Source organism: Ceratocystis lukuohia (genome assembly GCF_044167205.1).
Source record: "Ceratocystis lukuohia strain C4212 chromosome Unknown Supercontig5_pilon, whole genome shotgun sequence".
Classification (NCBI taxonomy): Eukaryota; Fungi; Ascomycota; class Sordariomycetes; order Microascales; family Ceratocystidaceae; genus Ceratocystis; species Ceratocystis lukuohia.
Genome location: NW_027263524.1, coordinates 1,163,684 through 1,191,198, shown reverse-complemented (window position 1 = coordinate 1,191,198; position 27,515 = coordinate 1,163,684). Strand labels below are relative to the sequence as shown.

General features: G+C 47.4%; 3 protein-coding genes across 3 annotated transcripts; all 3 read right to left on the bottom strand.

The window, feature by feature from the left end:
- Positions 1-3,645: 3,645 nt before the first annotated feature.
- On the bottom strand, positions 3,646-8,464 carry HOO65_050283 (Integrase; the record flags this gene model as incomplete). Its single annotated transcript, XM_071003081.1, has 2 exons — positions 3,646-4,055; positions 4,111-8,464. The coding sequence occupies 2 exons, from the start codon at positions 8,462-8,464 to the stop codon at positions 3,646-3,648; spliced, it is 4,764 nt and encodes a 1,587-aa protein (XP_070858342.1).
- Positions 8,465-9,513: 1,049 nt separating this feature from the next.
- On the bottom strand, positions 9,514-14,229 carry HOO65_050282 (Retrotransposable element Tf2 155 kDa protein type 1; the record flags this gene model as incomplete). The annotated part of the gene is made up of 8 exons (XM_071003083.1): positions 9,514-10,252; positions 10,435-11,078; positions 11,116-11,152; positions 11,287-11,498; positions 11,564-12,354; positions 12,444-13,291; positions 13,654-13,989; positions 14,195-14,229. 8 exons carry the CDS (start codon positions 14,227-14,229, stop codon positions 9,514-9,516), a joined length of 3,642 nt encoding a protein of 1,213 aa, XP_070858341.1.
- A 1,988-nt stretch (positions 14,230-16,217) lies between these two features.
- Positions 16,218-17,753, bottom strand: HOO65_050281 (uncharacterized protein; the record flags this gene model as incomplete). Its single annotated transcript, XM_071000836.1, has 1 exon — positions 16,218-17,753. One exon carries the CDS (start codon positions 17,751-17,753, stop codon positions 16,218-16,220), a length of 1,536 nt encoding a protein of 511 aa, XP_070858340.1.
- Positions 17,754-27,515: the final 9,762 nt, after the last annotated feature.

Below are 27,515 nucleotides of genomic sequence, written 5' to 3'. Positions count from 1 at the left end.
AGTGCCAAGTGACGCAAAACATGGTACCATAACACATTCTATTATTAATACTGTTAGATAAAGGATTGATTTATTAAGAAAAGGTTGTTCATTATTCTCCCTCTCAAGTACTCTCCAGTTGAGGGATTTCAGCCCCTTTTATATCTGCACCCCAGGGTGGGTGCCTAGATGTGACGCCTCTTGACGCCACAGTTCTCCACTCTTCTGGGACTTGCTGGAACTTTCCAGTTGTGGGTGTTACGCCTGCGTCTATGATACGGCAGTTGTAACCCTGCAGCTATTGATCACAGTAAACAAGCGCTATAATCACTCACGTTGATGCATATAGATACATGAGTCTCGTATGAATAGCTATCCTAAAAATGTATGTCGATTCTTATAATTCTCAAAGCTTCATGAAGAAGGAAGCCAAACTCTGTGACAGACTTCTGAAGCTGGCGCTTCGCAAGTCTATCTCAGAGCGGGGTCAGGGTCAGATTGTCATGTGACCATGAACCCTAAAACCTACACTCTACTTTCAACACTCCCCCAGAGCTCATCTCGAGACTCCATCCCTAGCATTGTGATGAACCCCATGTGCTGAATCTTGGCTAGTGGTTTCATCAGTCCATCTGCCACCATGTATGCAGTCCCCACATGCTGTACATTTATCTTGTTTTGTTTAGTGAGGTCTTACAAGCTGTGGTAGTGCACATCAATATGCTTGACTCACCCTAGACCACCCTTTGATTACACCAGTGCAACTGCTCCTTCATTGTCACATTGTAGGTTGGCCATGACTTCAGAGGATATTTTGGTGAGCTCTCCTCTCCACCACATCTCCCCCCAATCTGGGTCATTGACAGCATCCTGGTAGGTTCTCGGGACAGGGATGTGCTCCTTCAACCTAGATTGATCAAGCCCAGCTAGCATCACACAGGCCGTTTTGAGCACCTTGGTTGACTTGATTGGTTCTTTGTGCATGTGGCGTTTGCCAGCTTTCTGGCTTGACAACTCTTCCAATCTCTGAGCTGTTTCTTCAGACATGACAGTGCCTTTGACCTCTTCTTCAGTATCTATCAGTGGGACCTCTGGTGCCTATGTAGTCATGACAGGAACAGGTCACAATTTGGTATCTATGCCCTTTCCAGCTGGTGTATTCTCTATTATCTGCTCCTGTGCTACCTCAGTCAGGGCAGGTTGCATCTCAGTGTCAGGATCCTCATTGATCAGTGGGTGAACCATCAAGTCATCCTCAGGGTCCAGCATTGTGGTGTCTTTGATAGGTGCTTGGGATTGTGCTTATTCAGTTTGTTTGTCCTGTACTGTTTCCATAGCTCCCCCAGCTCCCCTAGCTCCCCTTGGACATCCAACTGGTCTCCTGGCTGGGGGTGTGTTGAATAGGATGGGGATGTCTGATGGAATGTTGAGGTCAACTCCTGCCACTCCTACTAGTGTCTCATCATACTAATCTACAATTGAGGCTATGATGATTCTTTTGATGTCTAGAGCCTAGAAATGCTATATCTTGGTGGTGTCTTGGCAGTATCCTATAAACACAGCCCATCTCACTGCATCCATTATTTTGTCTTTTCATGTTTGAACTAGCAGTGATGAGGAGTCTAGATATGTGAAGGCTTCACATCCCTATAGGTATATGTGATTGATGGTACTGTAGGTCTTCATAATGAGCACATAGCATGTTGTCTCCATTGCCAGTAGCCAAAAGCATGTTGGGAGCTTGGATCCCTTCAGAAGTGCTTGTGTGCCTTCCTCCAGACTACAATGGAAAGCATTCTGCCTTGCCATTTTGCCAAGAGCTATATAGGACTGTGAGTTATTGTATCACACCATCGGTTTTCTGCCACTGGGAAGACAGTTGGACCAGCTCAGGGGCATTGTCTATTCTTATGGCTCCTAGTCTTTGTCTACATCTGTTCTCAGCCTCTGCCCACCAATCACACAGCACCTGTGGTGCCTCATTACAAGTTCACAGTCCATACACCTAGCATATGCTTGAGTATGTGTCAATGATAACTAGAGAATAGAGTGACTTGTCAAGGGCTGGTGAGCCAAATTTTCCTGTGATGTCTACATAGACAAGTTCTAGGGAATGTGAGGGTGTATGTTGACTTGTCTTCAGCATTTATTTTGTCATTTTAGTTTATGAGCATGTATGACATTTTGCCATTGTTATGGGAGGGTGAGCACTGGCCTGTTTGCAGATATCTTTGATGGATCCCTCTGCCAGATGTGTGAACTTTCCATGAGAGAAACCGTGGTTGTGTGGAACCAATGTCTCTTCATCTGTGTCTATTTCAGGCACTTTATCACTGTCTTCTTGTTGTTGTTCTGTTGTTGTTCTGTTGTAGTCTCTACCAAGTATGCCCTCGTTTTCCCAATTGGTCTTTCCTGGGTCATGTTCAGGGGTTGGATTCTGTACCAACCAGCATCTCTTTTAGCTTCAAGGACTGCCTTTCCTGAGCTATCTTGGAAAGTGAATTTCTCCACGTCGACATTCCCAGTGAGTCCTTGGTCACACAGTTTTGACACTGAGAGTAGGTCATCATTGAGTTCTGGGACATGTAAAACATTGGGGACAACCAGTTTCCTGTTGGTACTATCTGCTACATCTACTTCACCTGGCCTACCCATTCAGTTCCTTCAGTTGTGGTTTGAATTGCCCCTCTCCCTACTTTATAGGTCTGTTTTTGAAAGTGTGTCAGTGACTTGCTCATGTGATAGGTCACACCACTGTCAACAATCATAGAGGCTTAGGGCAACTCACTCTGCTGGAACTGCATGAACTGGGCAAAGAGCAGGCAGTCCACTCACTTATGGCCTGGTTGAAGGCAGGTGAAGCAGTTTCCTGTCTTCTTCTTCTTCCTTGGTGCTGCCTGAGATGTGGTCATAGCTGTATGGTGTGCCTGAGGTGGTGCCTGTGCCACCTGATGGTCCACCTCAGCATTAATTATGTCCCTGTCGGAATAATCTACTGAATTCAGATATTATCACTTTTAGAAGTCACTCGTGATCCTGTACAACCGCACGTGGAACCGTGCTGGTATACAGATTGATCGTTATGGTGAAGCTTGTTTTCTATTCATTCTCTAAGGTGTTAAGTTCTTCCGTCATGGACAACTAAGCTGAAGTATTCAGGCTCGGGTTTACCCAGGGTTAACCCGACCGAAGGCAAATTCCCCACAATACCCATCCTCCATGTAGTTTATCCAACATTTATCCAACACTGGGCATTCTTTAAAAGTCGAGATGCCCTTCTGCTGTCTTGCATGTAAAGTGAGCCAAAACAAGAGAAAAAGGATAAAGATCAGGGAAAGGAATTTGAGTCGTTGTTCATCAGTGGAAAAACGAAACACAAGCGCGTAAAGAAAAAAAACAGAAACCAGAAAAGTCAAACACTCATGTAAGATCAGAACCACTTGGCCCCAGATCCTCTGTGATGCGTATAGAGTGTACATGTAGAATAAGGACCACTTGGCCCCCTTATCCCACAGGTGAGGTAAGCATGCCATCTGCATCGAGTACCTGGTCAAGTCCTTCATGTCGGAAGGAGGAAAAAGAAGACCCCATAGGGCGTGAGTGAGCTGAATGGTAAAAACGCATGAGGATCCAACACCCAGTTGCACCAAGTACAGTCCATGAGGTCTAGGCGCCTCCCTCTGGAGGGCGCTCCACACTCATCTGCTCGGTAGCGCTGATCCGGTTGGTGTCAATCAACCTCGTGAGCGCGTCGCAGGCCTTAGCCTGCACCTTGGTCATCTGGTCCGCTGGGTTCTCACCACCAGCGATCCATTTTAGCTCTGCCACCTCGCGGCGTTTATACGCCTGGCGTATTAGCTGGATGTCGATCATCAGTCGTTTTTCGGTGGTCGTCCCGAGCCGCGTGATTGCGTCGAAGATTGACTTCGAATCTGTGCACAATACCAGAGGCACCTTGCGCTTGTAGATCTCGTCGTATGTGGCCTTCAGGCATGCTGTGTTGTAGAATTGCTTGTATTGATTCTTCCCTCTCTCCTTCGTCCACCCCTGAGTACTTCGACTATGAGATATAGATACTTGGGTTTACAGTCACGTGTCCTTTCCTCCATGTCTGCTTAGTCATGTTCTGACATGCTGCGACGTCAAATCCATGCACCAGCGCGTATAGCTCTGCCGCCAACACGCTCCTTGTCACCCGCTTGCACTTGGTTGACGACCAGTGCACAATGTTTGCCTTGCCCTCCTTGTCGGCCAATGCAATCACATAGCCGATCTGCGAGGTGAAGTCATTGTTGTTGGCGAAGGCCGCGTCGGTGAAGCACATGATGCGCAGCGTGTCTTCGTCCAGCTTGACATACCTGAGGCCTCGGCCTGCATTGTCCTTCTGCCATTGCAAGCGCAGGTTCAGGGCCTTGACTTGCTCTTCGTCAGGATTGGTATGCTGTGCCGCCGTTGACATATCAAAAGACGCCTCGGGTTGGCAGACAGACGCGACATATGCCCCACGAGCTCTCTGGGCCACGTATTGCTCTCTGCAGGTCAGTGGTTCGGAAATCTTGCCACGTGAGCCCCGGTTGACCTTGGGTGTGTTGTCGATGGTGTCAATGTTCATCACTTGGCGCTCTTGGGAAAGATAAAGACTGCCGTCGTCCATCATCGACAACAGGCCGCCGTTGAACTTCAGCCCATGGGATTTGGAAAGCTCCTCGCGATTCTTAGCCAGGAATCCCGCCTCCTTCAGGGCTGCTGCTTCACGCTGGGCGAAGTTGTCATCAGACAGAATCAGAGTGTCATCTGTCTGCAGGCCGACCATCCCACACTCACCGTCCACGGTACTCATCATCAAGCAGCTGTCGTATGTGGAGGGCCTCATCTTCAGCTTCTCGATGTGGTGCTTGCTGTAAGTCGCGAACCAGTGGTTGCCCGCTTCCGCGATTCCGTATAACGGTTTGAGCACCCTCAACACCTTCTCCACACCAATGCCAAGGATGTCCCTGACCTCCTTCTTCGGGTCGAGGTAGAATGCTCTCGCAAGCTTGGACAGGGATTGGACGTAGGCCTGACTGATGTCCCTCATGAGGAACCTCACCTTGCCGCCCTCGAGCCGGCATGCTCCCACCGAGATCAGTGCTCTCTGGCTCATTCGCTGGATCGTTGGTGCCTGGGTCAGCACTGTCGATTTGTCGGCGTCCGAGTGGCCGGAGACCACGAGCCGTGACTTCTCGATCGCTTGAGCCGTTCCTGCGTGCTTGACCTCATCGACAAATCGTGCTTTGAACAGTCTAGTGCGGGGAGGCACTGACTCTCTCGTCACGATTTCGAACACACCTTTCTCCAGCAAACCATTCACTTCCGTCTGTCGTGAATGTATGAAATCTGGTGCCAGAGCCGACGCAGATGAGGATGGGAAAGTGCCATTGTCTTCCTCCTCTGGTGTCCCCGCAATCCAGATCTCACCGCCGGTGGCCGTTGTGATAGCGGCGTACGCTGCCGCTGCACGTCTCGGTCTGCCTCTGCCTCGCCTCGGTGGCTGTGGCGCCGTCTCAACCTCAGTGTCAAGGTTGTACGGCTTGACTGACGACCTCGCCATTGTTGTCATCCCGTTGCCGTTGTCAACCACAACCGTGCTGGCGTCCGTGCTCACGACCGTGAACGGCCCACACCATCCTGGTACGCCATTGCCAGCATTCTCTCTCCACGTCAGTACCTGGGCGCCGATGGCTGGAATCTCCGGATCTGGACCGTTCCTCGTAGCAAGAGCCTCAGTGACCTGTCTGTTGCTCTTGAAGCGTTCCAGTTCCGCCATGGCCATCTTGATTGCCCTGGCCCTCTTTGTCATGGAGGGCGAAGGAGTGCTGGCGGATGTCAGCCGTGGATAGGCGCCAAACACCAGCATCGTGGGCACGAGACCTTCCGGGCCGCTCGTATCGTTGACTGCCTTGACCGCCATCTGGAGGTTGAGCGCTCGGTCCACTCCGCTGTTCTCCTTTGTCATCACGCTGAATGCCCTTTTCAGCATGGCATGGGCTCTCTCAACCTTGCCTATTCTGTGGTGAGCTTCCGTAGCGACTCCCTTGGTCACAGTGCCAAGAAGCCTCGCCTGGTCTGAGAACTCAGCACCTGTGAAGGACGTGCCCTGGTCGTGTACGATGACATCCGGTGGTCCTTGGTAGGTGTCAATCCAGCACTCGCGAAGCATGTCCCAACAGTGCTTTGCTGTCATGCTGCTCAGCCATCTCGCAGCCGAGAATCCGGTCGCCTCATCCACCACATGTAGGAAAGGCATCCTCCTGTGGCTCTCCCCATCCTCCGAGATCCCAGTGTCCATGTAGCCGACGTCCACATAGATCACGCTGTTGAATGCGGGATCGTCGCCATGGATCTTGAATCGGAATCTCTTGGGTGGTCCCTCGTGTGTCTGGCATTGATGACAGAAGTCCTGGATCTTCTTCAGGTCCTCATGTGTCGTCGTGTCACCCAGCTCGGCCTTGCGCAGAAGCGCGTGCAGCTTTGACACTGACGGGTGGCCGAAGCGACGATGCAGTCGACGGAGTTCCTGTTCCGCGAAGAACGAGTCGCCTTCTCTGCCGTCATCCCTCCCGTTCCCCTGGGGCATCTCAGGAAGATGCAGAAAAGCATGTCCGAACCGACGAAAGACATTCACGTGGACGGCGCCTTTGACAAGCTTGTTCTTCGTGTTGTTGAAGAACGCGCCAAGCCTGTCGAGGTCGGCCAGTGACAGAAGGAAGGGGGTGTCAGCATCCATCACGTAGAAAGTGACCGACCCCACACCGGTGTCGATCACAGTCGTTCCCAGGCTGGACGCCTGGCCCATGCCGAAGCGCACCTTGATGTGGCCCTTGGTTGCTGTATCAAGTGCCAGCTCCGGTTTCAACGCTTGGAGCACCTTGAACTGACCGATGCCTGCCGTCGACACCTTTGCAGCTCCGGTATCGATGATCAAGCCCATGAACTCGTCAGAAGAGTAGCGAGATCCATCCTTGGCCGCGGGCTCCCGCTGGGCATGGCTCATGCCCCGTGGAGCCGAAGCGCCGACCAGCCAATGGTGGACTTTGTTGTCGTCCAGCGCGTCCAAAGTCTCGCGCCCGTTGCCATCTACCCACGTCACATAGGTCTCCGTGGTCTGGTCTGGGCCAAACTCCTCCTCCTCTTCCGCGCACCCATGGAAACTTCCATACTCCATGTCGAAGGCGTCCATGGCATATACGTGTGCCGGGCCAGAGGGCTTCTTGGTGCGCCACTCTGCCATGTGTCTGTCTCTTTCGGCCTTCGTGTGTCTGTTCATGAAGTGGCCTTCCTTCTGGCAGATAAAGCATTTGCGAAGTGCTCGCCGCCCATAGAGCTTGGGCTTGCTGAACCTCCTGTCCACCAGGAGTTGCTCCACGTGAGCATCGACATCCTCCACGCTCATTGGCCTGTTCGCGAAAGCCGAACCACGCTGCACCAGCTGCTGCCCCCTTCTCTCCACGTTCGCCGCCTGCAGATCAGCCCTGAGGGCGTCGCACACATGAATTGCTATGTCCAATGCGGTCATGTTGGAGTAGCCGTAGCGACTCGACTCCCTGGCCGTGGCGTGATGCTGCCGCAGGTTGCCCAGGAGTCTATCGCGCAGGGCGTCATGTCCTTGGTAGGTGGGGGAGAGAGACAGCTGTCCCCTCTCCAGCCACTCGTAGAATGCAAAGACGATCTCATGCAACGGCCTGCCGTCACCCTTATCGCGGATGAACTCATCCAGAGAGTACTGCAGCCAGCGGTTGTCACGCGCCAGCTTCATCCCTGCATTCTCGAACCTATGCTCCATCTGGATCATCACCGACCTCCAGTCTGTCGCATCTGTCGTGATGACCAGCTCCCGACAGAGGTCGCGCGCAGGGCCCGCAGCCATCATGGAGGGTAGTGCATCATGCGGGTAGTGCTCGTCTAAGCCAAACTGTCTGCACTTGTGAAGAAATACCCGGAGGCGATGCCAGAGGCTCACCGAGTCCATCGCGCCAGAGAATTGCTCCTCCTTGGGCCAGGTCTTTTCCAGCAGAATGAGGATCTTCCGCTGCTCAGTCTCGTAGGCATTGCTGTGCAACGACGGGGTACGGTACTCAAGGTGAGCGAAGTCCCTGACCTCGGTCTTCTCCTGCAACACACCCAAGTTGATCTTCTGCTCCAGCATTGCGTCAGCGTCTTCCCTCACGCGATTGGTCGCGCCTCTTTCGACCTTGTCCGCCATCGTGGCGCTCTCCTGCCTGTACTCCTCGCGCACGTCCTGCGTCCCCTTTGTCACATTTCCTTGCTTGGGCTGTGCAACACGGACCGCTCGTTCTTGGGTAGGACGAGCACCCTGTGTCTCGGCGTCCAGGATCCACTGCCTCACATTCCACAGGTCCCGAGGGATCTTCTCCTTGGTGAGACGCTCCTGCAGTGCGCTGTTCCCTGTGTAAACCCGTGAGATGTGATCGTACTGCTTCATCATCTCGTCAGTCCACTCATCGACGGGACAGTTGACTTATAATGGCTGAGCGTGTGTCGGGGCTTCCTTGGTTGCTTTCGTCGCTCATTCTCCGGGGGATCTTGTCGGGGGGGGGGGGGGGTTTGATGCGGGGTCGTTGTTGAAAATTTTCTTTGAAGGTTGTCTTTTTCCGGAATTCCGTAACCTTGCTGTTCAGAACTCTACCGAGAACTGATCAGTGTCGGAATAATCTACTGAATTCAGTAGATTATTCCGACAGTCCCCCAGTATCTTAGAGGTGTCGCAGACAGGCAGGAAGGCTCTATGAGACTGGCACAACAGTTCAAAGACAGGACAGGTGGGACAGGATATTCAGGATGGTAACAGATACCTGTAATGATCTACGGATCATGTATGGTTCAGGCCTTGCCCTCACCCAGGAAACCATACGATGCACCAAAAGCCACTTTTTCTCTCTAGCCCCTTCTCCTAGCGTCTTCCTAGCGTCTTCCTCTAGTCCCTCTACCAAAGTGCATATTTCCCAACGTACATATAAACCGCTCGACCACCGTCGTTAGCATAGCTCCCTTTAGTTTCTTTTAGAACTTATCGAGTTCTTCTTCAATACAGAGCTGTTATACAATTGAATCTTCTTGTATCTCGTGAAGCCTTACAATACCAGGAACAGGAGACGAGGACGTTGCTTGGTGAGCAACATTCAGGTAACAGAGGGAGGTTCTATCTAGTTTATATATCTACAAGAGATATAGTGAACAAGATCTACAGTGGGGTGTGAGGCTGGTAGTGGTGAGCAAGGCTCCAGCATCAAGCAGGACAGTGGTCATGCAGGGAATGCTAAAGTAGCGTGAAAACAGTGGTCATGCAGAAACGGTGGTCATGCAGAATACAGTATCATGCCATGACGGACGGTGGTTATGCTAGCGTGCTGTTACATTATGCAGGAACACTAGTGTACTGTGACAGTTATGCGGAAGACGCTAGCGTACTGTGACAGTACCCCCTCCCTACGGCAGAGCTCCGTCGATGCCGAGAGGGTAACCAGGAGGGTTCACCTAGGGGCCGGGCTTGTCAGGGTAACGGAGGTGGTAGTTCTCCACTAGCTGCTTCGCATTTTCCAGGTATTCAGCGGGTTCAGTTGTTGGGTCATCATAGCCAGTCCAACGAACAATATATTTCAGGCGGGGGCGGCGTCCACGGCCGTGGCGTTCCCAGAAGGAGTTCAAGACTTCTTCGACTTCATACTCAGTTTGTCCAGCCACTTCAACGTGAGGTGGAGGTGGATGAACTTGTCCAGGGATAGGGTCAGAGGTGCCAGCGTATCGGAGCTTGGACACGTGGAAAACAGGATGTATCCTCATAGAGGCAGGCAACTCAAGTTTGTAAGCGTATGGGCTTATGATCTTGCAGATGCAGAACGGTCCCAAGTTCTTCCAGTTTAGCTTCTTCTGAGGCCAGGCAGTTTGAATCGTCCAGGTGTCAAGCCAGACTTTGTCATCAACTTGGAACTGGTGGGGTGGTTGGCGGTGCTGATTTGCCTGCTCCTCATGGAAGTTTTGGGCCATTGCCATTTCGGAACGGGTCAGTTCTGTTATCTCTTCCATTCGGGCAGCAAAGGCGGCAGTGTCTCGGGACTGGGCGGAATCAGGCAGGTCAGAGATTGGCTCGAATCCCATCTGGGGTTGGAATCCGTAGTTCGCAAAGAAAGGGGAAATATTGGTGGTTTCAGAGTAGTGCGCATTGCCAGAGAACTCAGCTAGTGGCAACCAATCTTCCCAATCATCTGTAGATATGCTATGTACACACGTAGATATTGTTCCAAGACCAAATTCATTCTCTCAGTTTGACCATCAGTTTCAGGGTGGTGGGCAGAGGACAGGGTAGGTTCAATTCTCAAGGACTGAGACAGGCACCTCCAAAATTCAGTAATGAATTGAGGTCCTCAGTCCAAGACGATAGTCGATGGAAGGCCATACAACTTCCAGACATTCTTCAGGTACAGACAGGTAGTGTCTTCGGCGTTACAGTTGCTGTGACAGGGAATCAGATGATGCATCTTGGTCAGACAGTCTACAATCACAAGGATGGCATTGTAGCCATTGCTCTTGGGCAGGTAGGTGATAAAATCAACAGATATATCACGCCATGCTCTCTCAGGAATTGGCAGTGGGCGAAGCAGGCCTTTCTGGCCATCATGGAAGGGTGTCGTGCGGCGGTAGGTATGGCACTGGTGAACCCAGTAGGCAATGTACCTTGCCATGCCAGGCCAGTAGTATTCCCGGAACAGGAGGTCGTAGGTTTTGGAACGACCTGGGTGCCCCGAGACAGGAGAGTCATGGTACAGACGGAGGAGCTCTGCTTTTAGTGCATCGCTTTCAGGAACATACAAGTGGTCTTGTACGTACAGGTAGCCTTCGCGCTCTGAGCACTTGGTCAGGGTGAGTGTCAGCAGGCGGCTCGTTTCAGGGTTCAGGATCACTGCCAGGGCAGCACAGGGTACAGGGTCAGAATCATATGCGGCGCGGAAGAGTTCTTGCAGATTCGTCGGCTGGACGATCTGGTTCAGGTGAGTTGTGGGTGTTACGCCTGCGTCTATGATACGGCAGTTGTAACCCTGCGACTATTGACCACAGTAAACAAGCGCTATAATCACTCACCTTGATGCATATAAATACGTGAGTCTCGTATGAATAGCTATCCTAATAATGTATGTCGATTCTTATAATTCTCAAAGCTTGATGAAGAAGGAAGCAAACTCTGTGACGTAAGTCTATCTCAGAGCGGGGTCAGGGTCCGATTGTCATGTGACCCTGAACCCTAAAACCTACACAGTCTGGCGGCTAGCATCAGGTGGTAGGTTGTGATTCTTCAGAACAGTTTGGCTCTGGTGCAGAAGATAGTCATCACCCTCCTTGGGTAAGTCTTCTGACTGGCGCGTGAGCGAATCAGGCTTCACACTTAGCTTACCTGGGCGGTAAACGATGTGGAAGTTGAATCTGGACAGGAATTCAGACCACCGGGCCTGACGGCGGTTGAGTTGCTTCGTAGACATGAAGTACTCCAGATTTCGGTGGTTGGTGATGACCTTCACAGGCGAAGGGGCACCTTCCATTTCAGGACGGGGGCAGAGGAGAAGTGGTCTTTCAGAGTTCGGAACGCTGATTCGCAGGTGGAATCCCACACAAAAGGGACATCTTTCTTCGTCAAGCGTGTCAACGGGGCGACCAAGCTAGAGAAGTCGCGAATGAAGCGGCGGTAAAAGTTACCGAAGCCGAGGAAGACTTGGGTGTCTGTCAGGGATTTCGGGGTAGGCCAATTACGCGCTGTTGCGACCTTGGCTGGGTCCATACGAATGCCATCACGGCCGACGATCAAGCCTAGGAACTTGGTTTCAGTGCAGTAGAACTCGCACTTAGGAGCCTGGAGGTATAATCCAGCGGCGCAGAGGCGTTTGAGGACTGCACGGATGTGTTCAGTGTGTTCTTCACAGGTACGACTGTAAATCAGGATGTCGTCCAAATACGCCGTGCAAAACATGTCGAGATATTCTCGCAGGGAAGAGTTGATGTATCGTTGGAAGGAGGACGGGGCTCCCGTAAGTCCAAACGGCATGACCAGGCTCTCCAAGAGGCCAAAACGCGTGCGGAAGGCAGTCAGGTATTCTTCTCCAGCAGTCATACGGAGGTTGTTGAAAGCAGAGATGATATCAATCTTGGAAAAGTAGCGCATTCCATGCAGATTGTTCAGAGTTTCCTTGACTAGGGGCAGCGGGTATCGGTCTTTGATGGTCACGGCGTTCAAGGCGCGATAATCAACACAGAAACGCAGTCCTCCATCAGCCTTCTTCACGAACAGAACGGGAGAGGCAACATGCGAGGAGCTGGGACGGATAAAACCTTTCTGGAGATTTTCATCAAGCCATTCACGAGGGCTTTCATTTCGTCTCGGGACATGGAGTACAGGGGCCCGAAAGGCAGTTTCGCACCTTCCACCAGGGGGATATGGTGATCCATGGGTCGGTGTGGTGGTAGTTTTTGCGCCTCGCGAGGGGAGAAAACATCGGTGAAATCTGACAATTCGGCAGGCAGGGAAAAGGGTTCAGGTTCCCGGGGACTTGCAGAGTCCGGGGAGTCAGGGCGGTTCAGGATTCGATCGATTTCTTCCAGTGTCGTCACGAACAGTCGACAGGCAGACCGGCGGGAGTAGGCAGTGGCACCTTCCTTCGAGATTGGGACAATGTTCAGGTTGCGAAGGGCCAAGGGTCGTGGGGGCAGGTTACTGGGTCGATCCTTGTGGGGGACGTTGTGTAAGGCTCGAAGCTTCTCGGGCTTACCGGGAACGTTGCAGTGGTTTCGGCAGTATTCACTATCAAAAGTGATTGAGTGATCAGCGAAGCGGACAGTTGGATCATGTTGCTTTAGCCAAGGCATACCCAAGACAATGGGGTAATGAGCGAGCTGGGTGACAAAGAACAAAACATTCTTCTGACAGTGATCATTTATGCGGAGGCGGGCACGGACATAATGGGTACATTTTCCAGCTTCGGTTTCTCTTCCATCGAATACTTCGATTCCAAATGGAGAGCGGAGGGGGTGGGTCGGAATTCGGTGCAGAGATACCCAGGTGGCATCGACGAAGGCTTTTCCTTCTGCACCACAGTCAGTGAGGGCATATGTCGGGAAGGAACGGTCTTGAAGAGACAGTTCCACAGGGAGGATCATAAGATCTGACCACTGATTGTATTCTTCCTCAATTGGAAGACCATGTACAGCAGCGGCCGAGATACGAATAGTCTGGTTCGGGATTGCGCCGGGAGGTTCCACCTGGGGGCGGCTTATTCCAGGCAAGCTCCTTTTTTTGGTCCATCACTGAGGCAGTCCGAGTGGAAGGACGAGAAGGAGTCACGGCGGTGGTGGGAGCAGGAGGGAGACCTGGGGCGTCGCGGCAGTAGAGAAAGGGGACAGTGCAGCCGAGCGGAGCTGTCGGTTATCGGGTTGTGGGCACTGGCCCACTAGGTGGCCCTTTATTCCGCAACGGTAGCATTCACCCTTTTCTCGGCAGGAGGCGCGGCGTTGATGGGACAGGTCCGTGGCGTCCGGGTCTAGTGGAGGGGCAGTTGTTGAGAGAGCTGGACAGTACGAGTCATCGTGAATTGTTCGGCCGCGGAAGGGGCCGGGGCATGGGCAGGAACAGACGTGGGGACAGGAGCAGGAACAGAGGCAGAGACAGGGGCAGCAGGGGGTGGTATGGCTAACTGGAGTTTGTCAAGAGCCCTTTGCTCATTGAGGCGAGCCTGGTAAAGCTCGCCCTGGGCCTCTTTCAACTCGTTTTGCACATACTCGAGCTGGCCCCGAGCTGCTTGAAGAGTGGCAGTGAGGTTAGCAGTCTCAGTAGCTAACGTGTGGTTCGGGGTGGCAATCTCGTTTTCTGTTTCATCAGCGTATGAAAATAGGGAGTCGAAGTATTCAAACGAAGCACCAGTGTAGGTTTTAGGGTTCAGGGTCACATGACAATCTGACCCTGACCCCGCTCTGAGATAGACTTACGTCACAGAGTTTGCTTCCTTCTTCATCAAGCTTTGAGAATTATAAGAATCGACATACATTTTTAGGATAGCGTTCATACGGGACTCACGTATCTGTATGCATCAACGTGAGTGATTATAGCGCTTGTTTACTGTGGTCAATAGCTGCAGGGCTACCACTGCCGTATCATAGACGCAGGCGTAACACCCACACAGGCGAGGACGGGGGGTTCGGGCGGGCAGACATCTTGTAAGTGTTTATGGGTGGAAGCAACATAATGTCATGGACAGGCAGGAAGGCTCTATCAGACTGGCACAACAGTTCAAAGACAGGACAGGTAGGACAGGTAGACAATGATGAGGACAGGCAGGACAGGATATTCAGGACAGTAACAGATACCAGGACAGAAGACAAGGACAGGAAGATCAGTATATTCAGAATGGTAACAGGTACCAGGAACAGGAGACGAGGACGTTGCTTGGTGAGCAACATTCAGGTAACAGAGGGAGGGTCTATCTAGTTTATATATCTACAAGAGTTATAGTGAACAAGATCTACAGTGGGATTGAGGATGGCATTGACTGCCTCCTTCTTCTTAGTGCCCAAGAACTGACTTGATTCTTCTCACAGCATTTCAAATACTACAGCTGGCACCTGACACCAATTGGCCTGTTGGGCCCAGTTTCTTTTCAGCCCTATGACCATGATGTGGGCTGTTTTCAATGTCTCATCAGAGGATAGTAGTTCCTCTGCATCTGAGTTTAGGACTATATGAATAAGTCCTTCTGTGTTGAGGAGCTTCAGCAGCTCTACCTTCCATTCAAGCCAGTTGGCTGGCTCCATTGAGTGTAACTCTCATCTGTACTACACTACTCATCATGGTAGTAGCTGTAGTACTAGAGGTGTAGTTGTGTAAGTGAAATAGCAATGTGCACTTGGGTTTAGTGCACTAGGCTCATAACCTGTTAGATAGAGGATTGATTTAACGTATATGATAAGTGAGCGACGCAGATAAGTGAGCGACGCACTTTTATGAACCCTCTGAATTGAATTCGCAATAGAAACACCACAATCTATCTAATCAATTAAAATTAATCACTATACCATTCTCTGTTGACCTCGATAGCCTCCTGACAGGCCCTTGCATTATTTCTGGTCTTGCTGCAAATACTACACTGCCAAATATTTGCTCCTTGTGACTGTTTGCGACCACCTCTCGAGGATTCAACTCTTACCTGTACATCAATATCTATCTGATCAATTGATTGTGATGATTCCCCTATAGTTCAAGGCCCTTCTTTCTATATCTCAGACCTTTTCACCCTCTCATGCTGCTGTACTGTCTTATTCTCTTCTTCAAGTTGTTGAACACTTTCCTGTAGTAAGACCATCTCACACTTAATAATGGTTTTTGCCTACTCATAATGCTTCAAAGCTTGACTTATTGACTCCAGGGAGCTGCTCTCATGATTTCTCATCCTTCTGTCATCTTGAAGCTTGATGTGCAGCTACAGACTCCGACGCCTCCTGTAGAGGTCACGATACCATCGACCCCTTGGACTGCCAGGACCCTAAAGACAGTGCTAGAGACCCAATCGCATTCTAATTATCTGCAAGGAAGGATTAGAAATCATAAGAGCAGCTCCCTGGAGTCAATAAGTCAAGCTTTGAAGCGTTATGAGTAGGCAAAAACCATTATTAAGCGTGAGATGGCCGTTCTACAGGAAAGGGTTCGACAACTTGAACAAGAGGATAAGAGAGTAGGACAACGCCAGAGGGGAAAAAGGACTAGGATGTAAAAAGAAGGTCCTGTGACTATAGGGGAAGCATTACAATCAATTGATCAGATAGATATTGATGCACAGGTAGTAGCTGAATCCTCAAGAGGTAGTCACAGAAGGTCACAAGGAGCAAAGGTTTGGCAGTGTAGTATTTGCAGCAAGACCAGAAATAATGCAAGGGCCTGTCAGGAGACAATTGAGGTCAATAGAGAATGGTATAGTGATTAATTTTAATTGATTAGATAGATTGTGGTGTTTCTATTGTGAATTTAATTCAGAGGGTTCATAAAAGTGTGTCACTCACTTATCTGCGTCGCTTGCTTATCATATACGTTATTAAGAAAAGGTTAGTTATACTATTTTCTAGAGGCCTTGGTAATTGCCTAGCATGTTGCTGCATAATGTCCTGGTTTTTTCCACACTTTCCTTTGATTTTGCCACCTGTGCCTGACTTCAACGTCGTGACAATTCAGCCCATATCTGCCTATCAATATCCACTTGATCCGTTCCTTCACTTTCTTCTTCTACAGTCATATCCTCTCTATTCTGCGAGGGCTCTCTTTCTCCTCTGTCTTGCTCAAAAAATGTCTCGCTGGCCTGTCGAAGGTCTTCGAACTCGGACCTCATCAATGCAATCTCATGTTCAATGGCATTTGTTTCGTTGGCAAGTGACTTCAGTGCTTCAAGAATTGAAGCTGGGAAGCTGTTTTGATCTCTTCCAATTTCTTTTTCAAGGTGTTCCAACTGCGAGATAACCCCGAGAAAATCCCCTGGTGTTGCTGAGACCAATGGGTTTGGGAGGCTCGCCTCTTCTTCCATAGAGGTTAAAGTCTGGGGCTGCGTATCCAGTTTAGATATAACAGCTTCAGGGTCCCATGGAGCAAGCCCAGCCTCTCTAAACGCTTCCTTGATAACGACCTCCGACAAGGCTACTTTTTGGGCAGCATGAAAGGCTGAAAGGAAGTCGGGCTTTGTAATGCGGGTTGTAGAGCATTTGGCAAGATACTCTATCTCTTGACTGTACGATTTTTCGAGTAGCCCATGGCACCCAACATTGAGAGGTTGAAGCAAATGGGACAAGTTAGGAGGTGTACATAGTGTAATGATATCGTTTTCCCTACAATAAGTCTCGAAGTCACCTGGGTAATGGCCTTCATCGCGATCAAGGATCAGAAGGCGATAACGACCACGTTTCTGGGTCTTTGTATGCTGATCAAAATGAGTTAGCCATTTAAGACTTGTTTCGCGATCAACCCAGCCATTTCGAGTTGCGGAAATAGCCCAGTCAGCTGGGAACCTGCTGTCTTCGCGCCACCTGGCGAGTTGGTCCTGGCCAGCGACCACAATGAACGGGGAGACAACCCAGCCTTGAGAGTTGACGGCCTGGACAGCTGTGGCCCATTCCATATTTCTAGATTTTACCGACCTGGCCTTCTTACGCCTTCCAGCAGTGGTAAAAACTAGTCCACTGGAAATGCAGCCTATGACAAAGCTGGTCTCACCATAGTTGTAGATGTCAGAAGGAAGGATGCCAAATTCTGTGATTTGATGCTCTACGAGCTCAAACCAACTGCTAACAATGGCAGTATCATCGCATTTGGCACTCTGAGAGTCGTGTTTATGAAAAACGTGTGTCTGAATGACAGGGTGTCGCCTAACAAAATTGCCGGCCCAGGACCTGCCAACAGGTGGTTCGTTGCGGTCAGCAAGCAGTCGATTGGCTATTTTTTCAATAGTTTGAAGTCGTGGAGAAAATCCTCGCGATTCTAAGTCGAGAATTAACCGAATAATGCTATCCTCCTCTGGATCAAGTAGTTTGCGTGCATTGCCTAGAGTATTGCATTGAGACGGGATGCCTTTATGGCGGTGACCTAGCTTTTTTCTGCAGACATTGTAGGTCGATGCGGCACATTGGACGCTTAATGATGCGTCGTTTTCCAAAGCTTGGAGAGCAAGAAGGATATTGGCCTCCTGGTTGAACTGAGACATGTTTAGTGATTAAGAGTTAATTAAGTGGAAGAAAGAGTGAGTAAGGCATTTGTGGGACATTTGCTTATTTTGGGGGCTATGAAAGAAAGAGAAAGGAAAGGAGCCTTGGTGTGAATTATATCCTATTTTTCTGGCATTTGTTAAAGGAGGCAGATGGACAAGAATAGGCAAAGTAGGCGAAGGAAATGCTTTTTTCAGAAGTTTGGCAAAAAAGGTTAGAAGAGATGGAAGAGCAACTGCTATGTTTGTCATCTCATCCTGTGTATTGAGTGGTCTGACTTTTGGCAAGGGCTCTGAAGGCCACAAAATGCCTCCTTTCATATGATGATTTCTTTTTGATAAATGTGTATGATGACCAAGTGAGTGCCCCAAAAATGTCCCAGTCGCTCCTCTTCACATCTAATCAACTACTTATTAACTAACAAACATGCCACAATTGAGAAAAGAGGCTAACACATTTCTTGCTCTTAGGGCCCTTCGAAAATAAACTGCAACTAGGTTTTTGACTATATATTCTACATCAGATATCATAGGAGGGAAGTTATTGCGAGTTTCGGTCGTGAATATATCGAATAATAGCTGATTCTTCAGAAGCTGTGAGATTTTCCAATTGGCCGAGATTTCGTTATTATGGAGATTTACCGGCTAAACAATGTCCCGAGGTTACACACGACACTTAGGTCTCCCAAGTTAGTAGTTTTCAGTAACTAGATAGATTCTCCACAACATTCCTTCCCTCTTCTCAGATAAACTTTTCTATTTGTTTCAATGGCTGACCGAGATTAAATGAAGAGTGTTCCTATTCGCACCATAACAATTTCCTACTCGCACATGAAAATCTAATGCCCCACATACTACCAAGTACATGGCTAATTTGACAATAATCTACCCAATAAAATAGTCATATTTCTTTTTAAAGTGGGACCAAACTTGACACTGCAGCCTTTAGTGAAGATGAATTAAGTGTCTCAGTCTGTCTACGAAAGTCATAACCATCCCCTGTTATGCAGTCGATTCCCGACCAAAGCTACCGCCATACAACTGCCTCAACATGGCGCCAACTAAGTCAATGGGAGGAAGGTGATAGCTTTCCGGCGATGGATCAGCAGGATATGGAGACAATTCAAGGCAAAGGAAAGACGGAAACACGGCAAATGACACTGCGATATCACCAAAGATGGCACCACAAGAGATATCACAGGAGGCCCACAGAAGGCAGAGGGAGGGAAGGAGGCTACATACAACACTCAGCGCAAGAGGCCCGCAGTAGACTTTCTTGAATTGAGGAGGAAAGGGATGTTGTAAAGTGGGGCTAGTACGACTACTTGATTGGATGGGCTTTTGTTAATTTAGGCATGTGTGATTGGTTCAATCACTTCGTGGTATGTGGGGCATTAAATTTTCATGTGCAAGTTAGGAAATTGTTATGGTGCGAATAGGAACACTCTAAATGAAATGCCTTTTGCAGCCATCTGATGCCAGGCGACAGCATAACAGCCTTGGTCAAAGTAGTGCTTTCTTGACCAAACAAAGAGTTACTCCATCTCAACTCTTTTTTGTCATTACTGACTCAAGAATCCTAAACCCCTGTCTTGTCTTGTCATGCCTTGACTCAGCCATTGTTGTGGGACTTGTACTAACGATAAAGACTTTGTTGTGGAGAATCTGTCCTCAGTCGGATTAACACTGGGTAAACCTGTGCATAAATACTCCGGCCTAGTTGTGCATAGTGAAAAAACTTAAACCTTTAATAAACCAATAGAAAATCAATACACTTCACAACAGACTTTGTTGTCATGTCTGGCAGAAAGAGAATGTGGTAGTTTGGTTCCTCATCTCGAGCCTTTCCCCCCAGTGACATCCTAAACGGAGCAACCTCGGTATCTCTCTAGTCGAGAATGCCTACAGTCTTGGCTGTAGCTTTGCATGCGTGAATGTTATTCTCGATGAGGTCGATGTGGCTAGGCCTGAGCAGATGGCTCTTGGTAAAGAGGGTTGAGAGTTATGGGGTAGCATTATCAAGTGTGGGGGTAAAAGCGCTAATGAGGGCCCTTGCATAGCTGCTAGAGCTGCAATATGGACTTGTCAAATAGTCATATGAGATCTAGCCGCGTCGTCTTGGCAGGTGCTCTGTGAAACGCCAAAGAGAAGAATCTTCATTGGCTAGTTTAGATAACTGATTCTCCGTGGAAAGGGGCTGACCAGCCTTGTGTAGTGGACCTCAAAAGGTCGAAGCCGCTTGATTCTAGATAGCCTGGTTAGTGATCCACACCTTATTCATGACGTAGACCATGAAGTCTACCAGCTAGCCTTGGTACTACTGTCGTGAGACATCCTCTATAAGCTTGTTTGATACATTTGGAAAACCTCATGTCCAAAGCAGAACTTGGAACACAGAACTGAGTAAAGGTTTTCTCACCTACAGAAGTGTAGATGTTTCCACCCTAATATATTGCCGTAGTGTTAATTACTTAGGCTATGACATTACCCTTTCACCAAGCTACAAAAGTGGCTTCCTTGAAGAAGGAAAAGAAACCCCATTTGTATCTCGTACTAGGCCAGGGCTGAAATTCCAAAGGCTATTGCACAGTTACAAAAGCTTAACACTGCTAGAAATGAAACTTTGGTCGAAGGACTGTGTGAGGGAAAGGCAATGCAATCCAGAACTATCTTTACAAGTTGATCATACATTCCAATTAAATCCTAATATTGAATGCTTTACATACTACACACAGCTCATGATTGTCCATTGTGTGTATATACTTGCCACTGTCTCGTAACTAGATAATTGATGTACTCAACATTTGATTTCAATGCTATAACATGAGTAGACTGGTGTGGTAACTACTTGCCTTTTTTTCATAGCTGCTGCAGTGCAACAAGGCCATCTGTAGGGTTAAGGACCCTAATGCGTAATAAATCTAATGTACATGATAAGCATGCGCACCAAACAAGTATGCACACCAAAAGAATCAACACTCAAGGCAGAAAGTGGCATAAAAACACAACAAAGCATCTAAACAATTGAAACTAAGTGCTATGTTCTTCTGCAGACATTATAGGAACTATTTGACATGTTCTTGCATGATGACCAGTTCTGCCACATGTCCTACAGTGCCTTTCACTTGCTAGCCCCAACCTTTCTCAACCACCACTTTAGATTAATTCCCCCTCTCTCTGTGTGTGTTAGTGTCCTTTTGACCAATTGCCTGCCTACTATCATCTATAGTCATTGTTCCTGTATTCTATAGCTGCCTTCTTTTCACTCTGTGCTGCTTGCTAAGGGTCTCATTTGACTGTTGAAGTGTCTAGTTCTCAGACTTCAATAATGTCATTTGATGCATTATTGCTGTTGTTCCCTTAGAAAATGACTTGAGCACCTCAAGAATAGATGCTGGAGAGCTACTTTGATACTGCCTGATTTGTCTTTCAAGGTATTCAGATTGAGAAGTGGCCTCAAGTACTGTCTTTGGTATCTTGGGAACCCATGGGTTGGGAAGGCTGGCCTCCTCCTAGACCAGTGTTGGGGTCTGTAGCTACACAAAAAGCTTAGAAATGACACTTTCAGGATCCAAAGGAACAAGTCCAGCTTCTATAAACCCCCCCTTGATATTTCCTTCTGTCATAGTGGCTTGGTGGGCAGTATAAAATGCTGCTAAGAAGTCAGTCTTGGAAACATGGGTTATCAAACACCTGATCAGATGCTTGATTTCTTGACCACATGCCTTCTTGAGAGGTCTAAAGCAGCTAATTTGAATTTGAATTTGAATTTATTTAACGTCTACTGGAATCACTAAGATCAAACGACGCCGGATTGGTTACCGGACAGAATTAACCCTCTGCAGGGCTGACCACAGGTTTTGGGCGAGAGAAGCTCGTATGCTCCCAAGCAAGCTTGTTACTCGTCTTCCACCTGTAGTCGTCAGAGACAAAAGAAAAAAAAAAGAAAAAAAAAAAAAAGGAAATCCCCAGATATACCCTAAGCGCAGAAGTAGTGGGGCTAACCCCCAACTTCCCCACAAACATTCGTTCCTCTGAAAAACCTGCCACGCTTCCTGAAGTCGTGAAAATCACGAGAGCAAGACGGCGACGTCCAGTGCAGCCTGGGAAAACCCCCCAAAGAGAGAAAAAACCAAACTGTGTGAGCATCCGAGGGCTCGTGATATATCCTTCCACTTTTCTGGTGGCCGCTGCCTTGCGCGTGTGGATGAGGCGCCAGACAGCCCCCTTTCTAGTGACATGCCACAGTCACCAGTCTATCCGAGGACAGAGGAGCGCAAGAAAGAAAACAAAACAAAAGGAAAAAAAAAAGGTGCGGACTGTGTGAACTCTCAAAATTCAGTCCTGAGCGTGAAGGTGAACTCCTTGAGTTGGAGTGGTGTTGCGGCGATGAGGAGTTGGCGATCGCGAAAGTTGTCGTGAAAAAGGGGGCGAGTCGACGACGAGGTTATCCTCAAAGTTGGGTAAGTGCGGCCTCAAGGCTCCACAGCTCATTGTCAAGATCCATGACAGAGTCAAAGAAGAAGAAAAGAATGAAAGACGCTTATCAGTGTCATAGACGTCGTCCTCCAGCAGCCCGGAAGAAGGGGAGGCACCAGACCTCAAAGGTACCCCCCCGAGGGTTGTAAGAGGGAGAGTTGTAAAGCAGCTAATGTCAAGAGGCTAGAGTATATGAGATGAATGAGATGGCAGACAAAGTGTGATAATATTGTTTTCCTTGTAGTATTTCTCAAAGTCAACTGAGTGGTGGCTTTCATGACCATTGAAGATCAGAAGGTGGTAGCAACCACTAGATCATGCCTTTGTATGCTGATCAAAGTGCTTAAGCCACTCAAGGCCTGTCTCATTATCAGTCCAGCCATTGTGGGTTGTTGCAATGGCCAAATCCCCTGGAAGGTTGCTTTCTTGGTACCAGCTGGCAAGGTGATATCAGCCTGTAACTATGATAAACAGTGTGTTTGCCTAGCCTTCAGTATTGATTGCCTGAATGGCAGTAACCTATTCCCAGTCTACAGGCTGCACTGATTTTGCCTTTCCACATCTTTCTGCACCTGTGACAACCATTCCACTCACAATGAGGCCCATCATAAACCCAGTCTCATCAAAGTTGTAAATATCCACAAGGGTAATGTTATACTTGGCAATTGTGTCCTCTATGAGTGTGAACCAATCATGAAAAATTGTAGGATCTTCACATTTGGCTCTTTGATAGTCATATCTATAACTAAATTGTGTCTTGAGGTCTGGTTGTCACTTGATGAAGTTGGAAGCCCAGTGCTTACCAGCAGGCGATCCATTGTGGTCAGTGAGGAGTTTATTAGCCATTTCTTCAACACCATGAAGTCACAGAGGAAATCCTTGTGAATCCAGGTCAATAATGAAGTGTACAATAGTCTCCTCTCCTAGATCAGATAGTTTTCATGATTTAGGGATCCAGTCATACTAAGATTGAATACCATAGTGCTGGCAACATAACTTATAATAGCACACTTCATATGTCTTTGCAGCCTGTCAGAGACTTAATTTTCAGTCATTTTGAAGGGCTTGAAGAGCAAGAATTATATTACCCTTGTTATTTGGTCAGGGGATATTTAATGGTTGAGAATTGATTGATCAAATGGAAGAAAGTAAAGTTGTTTGATTTTTGGTGTGCATACTTGTTTGGTGCGCATGCTTATCATGTATGTTATGTGTTTTTTTTAATTTTATGTAGAATCCTGTCCAGAGGGTGCCAATTTCCTTCTGACTTCCTATACTTTGCAACTTCCTATGCACTTACATTAGATACATTGTGGTGTTTCCATTCTGAATTTAATTCAGAGGGTTCACAAAAGTGTGTCACTCACTTATCATATACATTAGTACTAGTGTATATCAGCTTGTAGTTCCTCTGGTTACAATAGAAGTAGGAGCCTGTTTTCACTGGCAACTACCATGCACCACCACCCTTTTGACAACTCCACCCTTTTGTCAGGCAAAAATGAAAATACCCACCAAAACTCAAGACTTTCATTCACACACATCTCAACAAGAATAAATATTATTTAAAGGTAGTTTCCTCTATCAAGTATTGGATTGATTGCAGTTTCTAATTCTATTCTCAAACTGCCAAGTCAGGGACTGAATATATGTGGGTAGTAGCAAGGAAGTATTACCACTTCAATCCCTAATTTCCTCACCACTCCTTTCCAATACTATTCCTGATAGCCTCTCACAGCACCATCAGAATGCATTCATCTCAGCCTCATTAGAAATATAAAGAAGATGACATGGCTGAGGCTATATTGGATGTCACTGATAATAGCCTTTCACCCTCCCAGGCGTCTCAGCAATGGGGGGTGCCTTGAACCACCCTAATCGACAGACTTAATGGTCAGGTGGCTGTGAAAGAGCAAATCTAGTCTAGTCAATGGTTATCCAAGAATCAGAAAGACAAACTGGTTATCTGGATCCTTTGCCAAGAGTCTCTGGGGTACACTCCATCCCACAATCACATTCAGGCTTGTGTTATGGGCCTGCTAAGACAATGAGGTGACCAACTGGAATTAGAATGTAACTAGGTAGCCAGATTCATTCATCACTGCTCAGATCTCAAGGCTAAGATTGATAGACATCAGGAAGCCAATAGGTTTGACTCTTTCAAACCTAAAGCAGTTCACTAGTACTTTGATATCAGGGAGGGCTAGTATGGCTGGATTCAGCTTGAGAACACTATTAATGTTGATGAAGGAGGCATTATGATTGGTTGTGGCAAGTATCTAACTCTATTTTCATTATAATTTTGAAATTTGACTAACTGGACTCTCTTTGTTAGGACTAGATAGCCTTGTGGTCAGAAGTGTGAACCTGAAGTAGAAGGCTTTTCTCAAGGTACTACAAACTTGAAATTAGACCTCATTCATTGAAGCTATCACTGCTGATGGTCATGCCTTGACTCCTGGCATAATATTCAAAGGTCAAGAACTCTAGAGACAGTGGTTTCTTGATGAATTCAGGAAGATTGCTGACTAGCATTTCAGAACTTGACCAAATGGGTGGACTAATGACCACATTGGAGTTGAATGGTGTTAAAGAGTCTATTTGCCTCAAACCAAGCCCAATGACAAGTCTGATTCCAGATTGATGATTCTAGATGACTATGGGAGTCATGCAATGGTAATTTAATGTCTTTGTTTGCCTGGCTATAGGCTGCTGCTAACTGATCTAAGGATGAATGGATGGCTACATGCTTTTTGAATAATATTTTTTATTGCTACCTTCCAGCACATTGCTCCCATGGACTTCAGCCATTAGATAATGGAGTGTTTTATGCCTCTAAAGCTGCATATCGCCAAGAACTGGAAAAGTTTGCTTCCCTGACTGATTCTACTCCAATGGATAAGGTCAATTTCATTAGAGCCTATGCCAAGGCTTGTGAAGTGGGGATGACTAAGAAGAATATACTCTCTGGCTGGAGAGTTACTGGGAATTGGCCAATTTCTCAAGCCAAAGCTCTTCAGCATCCAGAAATACAAGAGGATGGGCCAAATAACAGTTTGAAGACAACTCCAGAGCCAGTGACATATTTTAGGTCAGATGATACACCAAAATCTAGCCACCACATTCATGACCTTGGGCTTAAAAGAACACCAAAGACACAGAGACAGTATAACGTGATAGCCAAAGCGTTTGAAGGGCAGCAGCAGACATTGACATTGTATGCCATGAGGATTGCTGGTCTAGAGGAGCAACTGGCCTGTCTGAAAAGAGGGAAGAAGAGGAAGGCATTACCTAATCCCAATAAGCGTTTCATGACACCAAGTGAAGCTCTAGTGGCTGAAGAAAACCTTTCCCAAAAAGAAAGTGAAAAGAAGCTTGTTGTGGTGAATGACAGCTTGTCAAAGGAGTCTGGACCAGAATCAGAGGCTGCTTCAGTTGTTGAAGTTAGCAAGAAAAGCATACCACCTCAGTGAACCACTCAGTCTACAACACAAGCCAGAAGACCTAAGGTTCAATAGATAGATCAATGGCAAACTCAAATAAGGTTAAAACTTACAAAAACCTTTCATTTTGGGTGGATTCTGTGTAAATGAAATAGCTGAGTTTTGGTGGGCGATTTTCTTTTTTTGCCTGATGAAGGTTGGGGTTGTTGAAAGGGTGGTGGTGCATGGTATGATAATCCACCTGGTATAATCTAGTGGCAGGTCAGAGACCTAATTCTGGGTTCGTTTGAAGGGCCTGAAGGGTGAGAAAAATATTAGCCTCATTTTTTGGTTACACCATGTTTTTGGTGGACAAATAGTCAATTAGATGTGAAGATGAGAGATTCAGAGATTTTTGGTGCATTCACTTATAATTGATGTTAGATGCTTTGTTGTGTTTTTAGGCCACTTTCTGTCTTGAGTGTTGATTTTTTTGGTGTACATACTTGTTTGGTGTCCATGATTATCATGTATGTAAATTGAAGATTGAAATAATGTAAGTGCATGGGAAGTCACAAAGTATAGGAAGTCAGAAGGAAATCAGCACCCTCTGGGCAAGATTCTATATAAAATTAATAAAACACACATAACCTATATGATAAGCGAGCGACGCAGATAAGTGAGCGACGCACTTTTATGAACCCTCTGAATTAAATTCGCAATAGAAACACCACAATCTATCCAATCAATTAAAATTCATCACTATACCATTTTCTGTTGACCTCGATAGCCTCCAGAGAGGCCCTTGCATTATTCCTGGTCTTGCTGCAAATACTACACTACTGAACATTAGTTCCTTGTGACTGTCTGCAACCACCTCTCAAGGATTCAACTCTTACCTGTACATCAATATCTATCTTATCAATTGATTGTGATGATTCCCCTATAGTTCAAGGCCCTTCTTTCCATATCTTAGTCCTTTTCTCCCTATCATGCTGCCCTACTGTCTTATTCTCTTATTCAAGTTATTGAACACTTTCCTAAAGTAAGACTATCTCACACTTAATAATGGGTTTTGCCTACTCATAACACTTCATGGCTTGACTTATTGACTCTAGGGAGCTGCTCTTATGATTTCTCATCCTTGTGTCATCTTGAAGCTTGATGTGCAGCTATAGACTCTGATGCCTCCTGTAGAGGTCACAATACCATCAACCCCATGGACTGGCAGGACTCCAAAGACAGTGCTAGAGACCTAATCACATTCTAATTATCTGTAAGGAAGGATTAGAAATCATAAGAGCAGTTCCCTAGGGTTAATAATTGAAGCCATGAAGCATTTTAAGAGGGCAATGACTGTTATTATAAACAAGATAGTCATACTATAGGAAAGAGTTCAATAACTTGAACAAGAGAATAAGAGAGTAGGATGATGGCAGAGGGGAAAAAGAACTAGGATGCAAAAAAGAAGGCCCTATGACTATAGGGGAAGTATTACAATCAATTGATGAGATAGATATTGATGCACAGGTAGTAGCTGAATCCTCAAAAGGTAGTCATAGAAGGTCATAAGGAGCAAAGGTTTGGGGTGTAGTATTTGCAGAAAGACCAGACATAATGTAAGGACCTGTCAGGAGACAATTGAGGTCAATAGAAAATAGTATAGTTGTTGGATGAAATGTTGGATGAACTGCATGGAGGATGGGTATTGTGGGGAATTTGCCTTCGGTCGGGTTAACCCTGGGTAAACCCGAGCCCGAATACTTCAGCTTAGTTGTCCATGACAGAAGAACTTAACACTTTAGAGAATGAATAAAAAACAAGCCTAAGATTTTTAAATCAGCAACTTTAGTGGTTATCC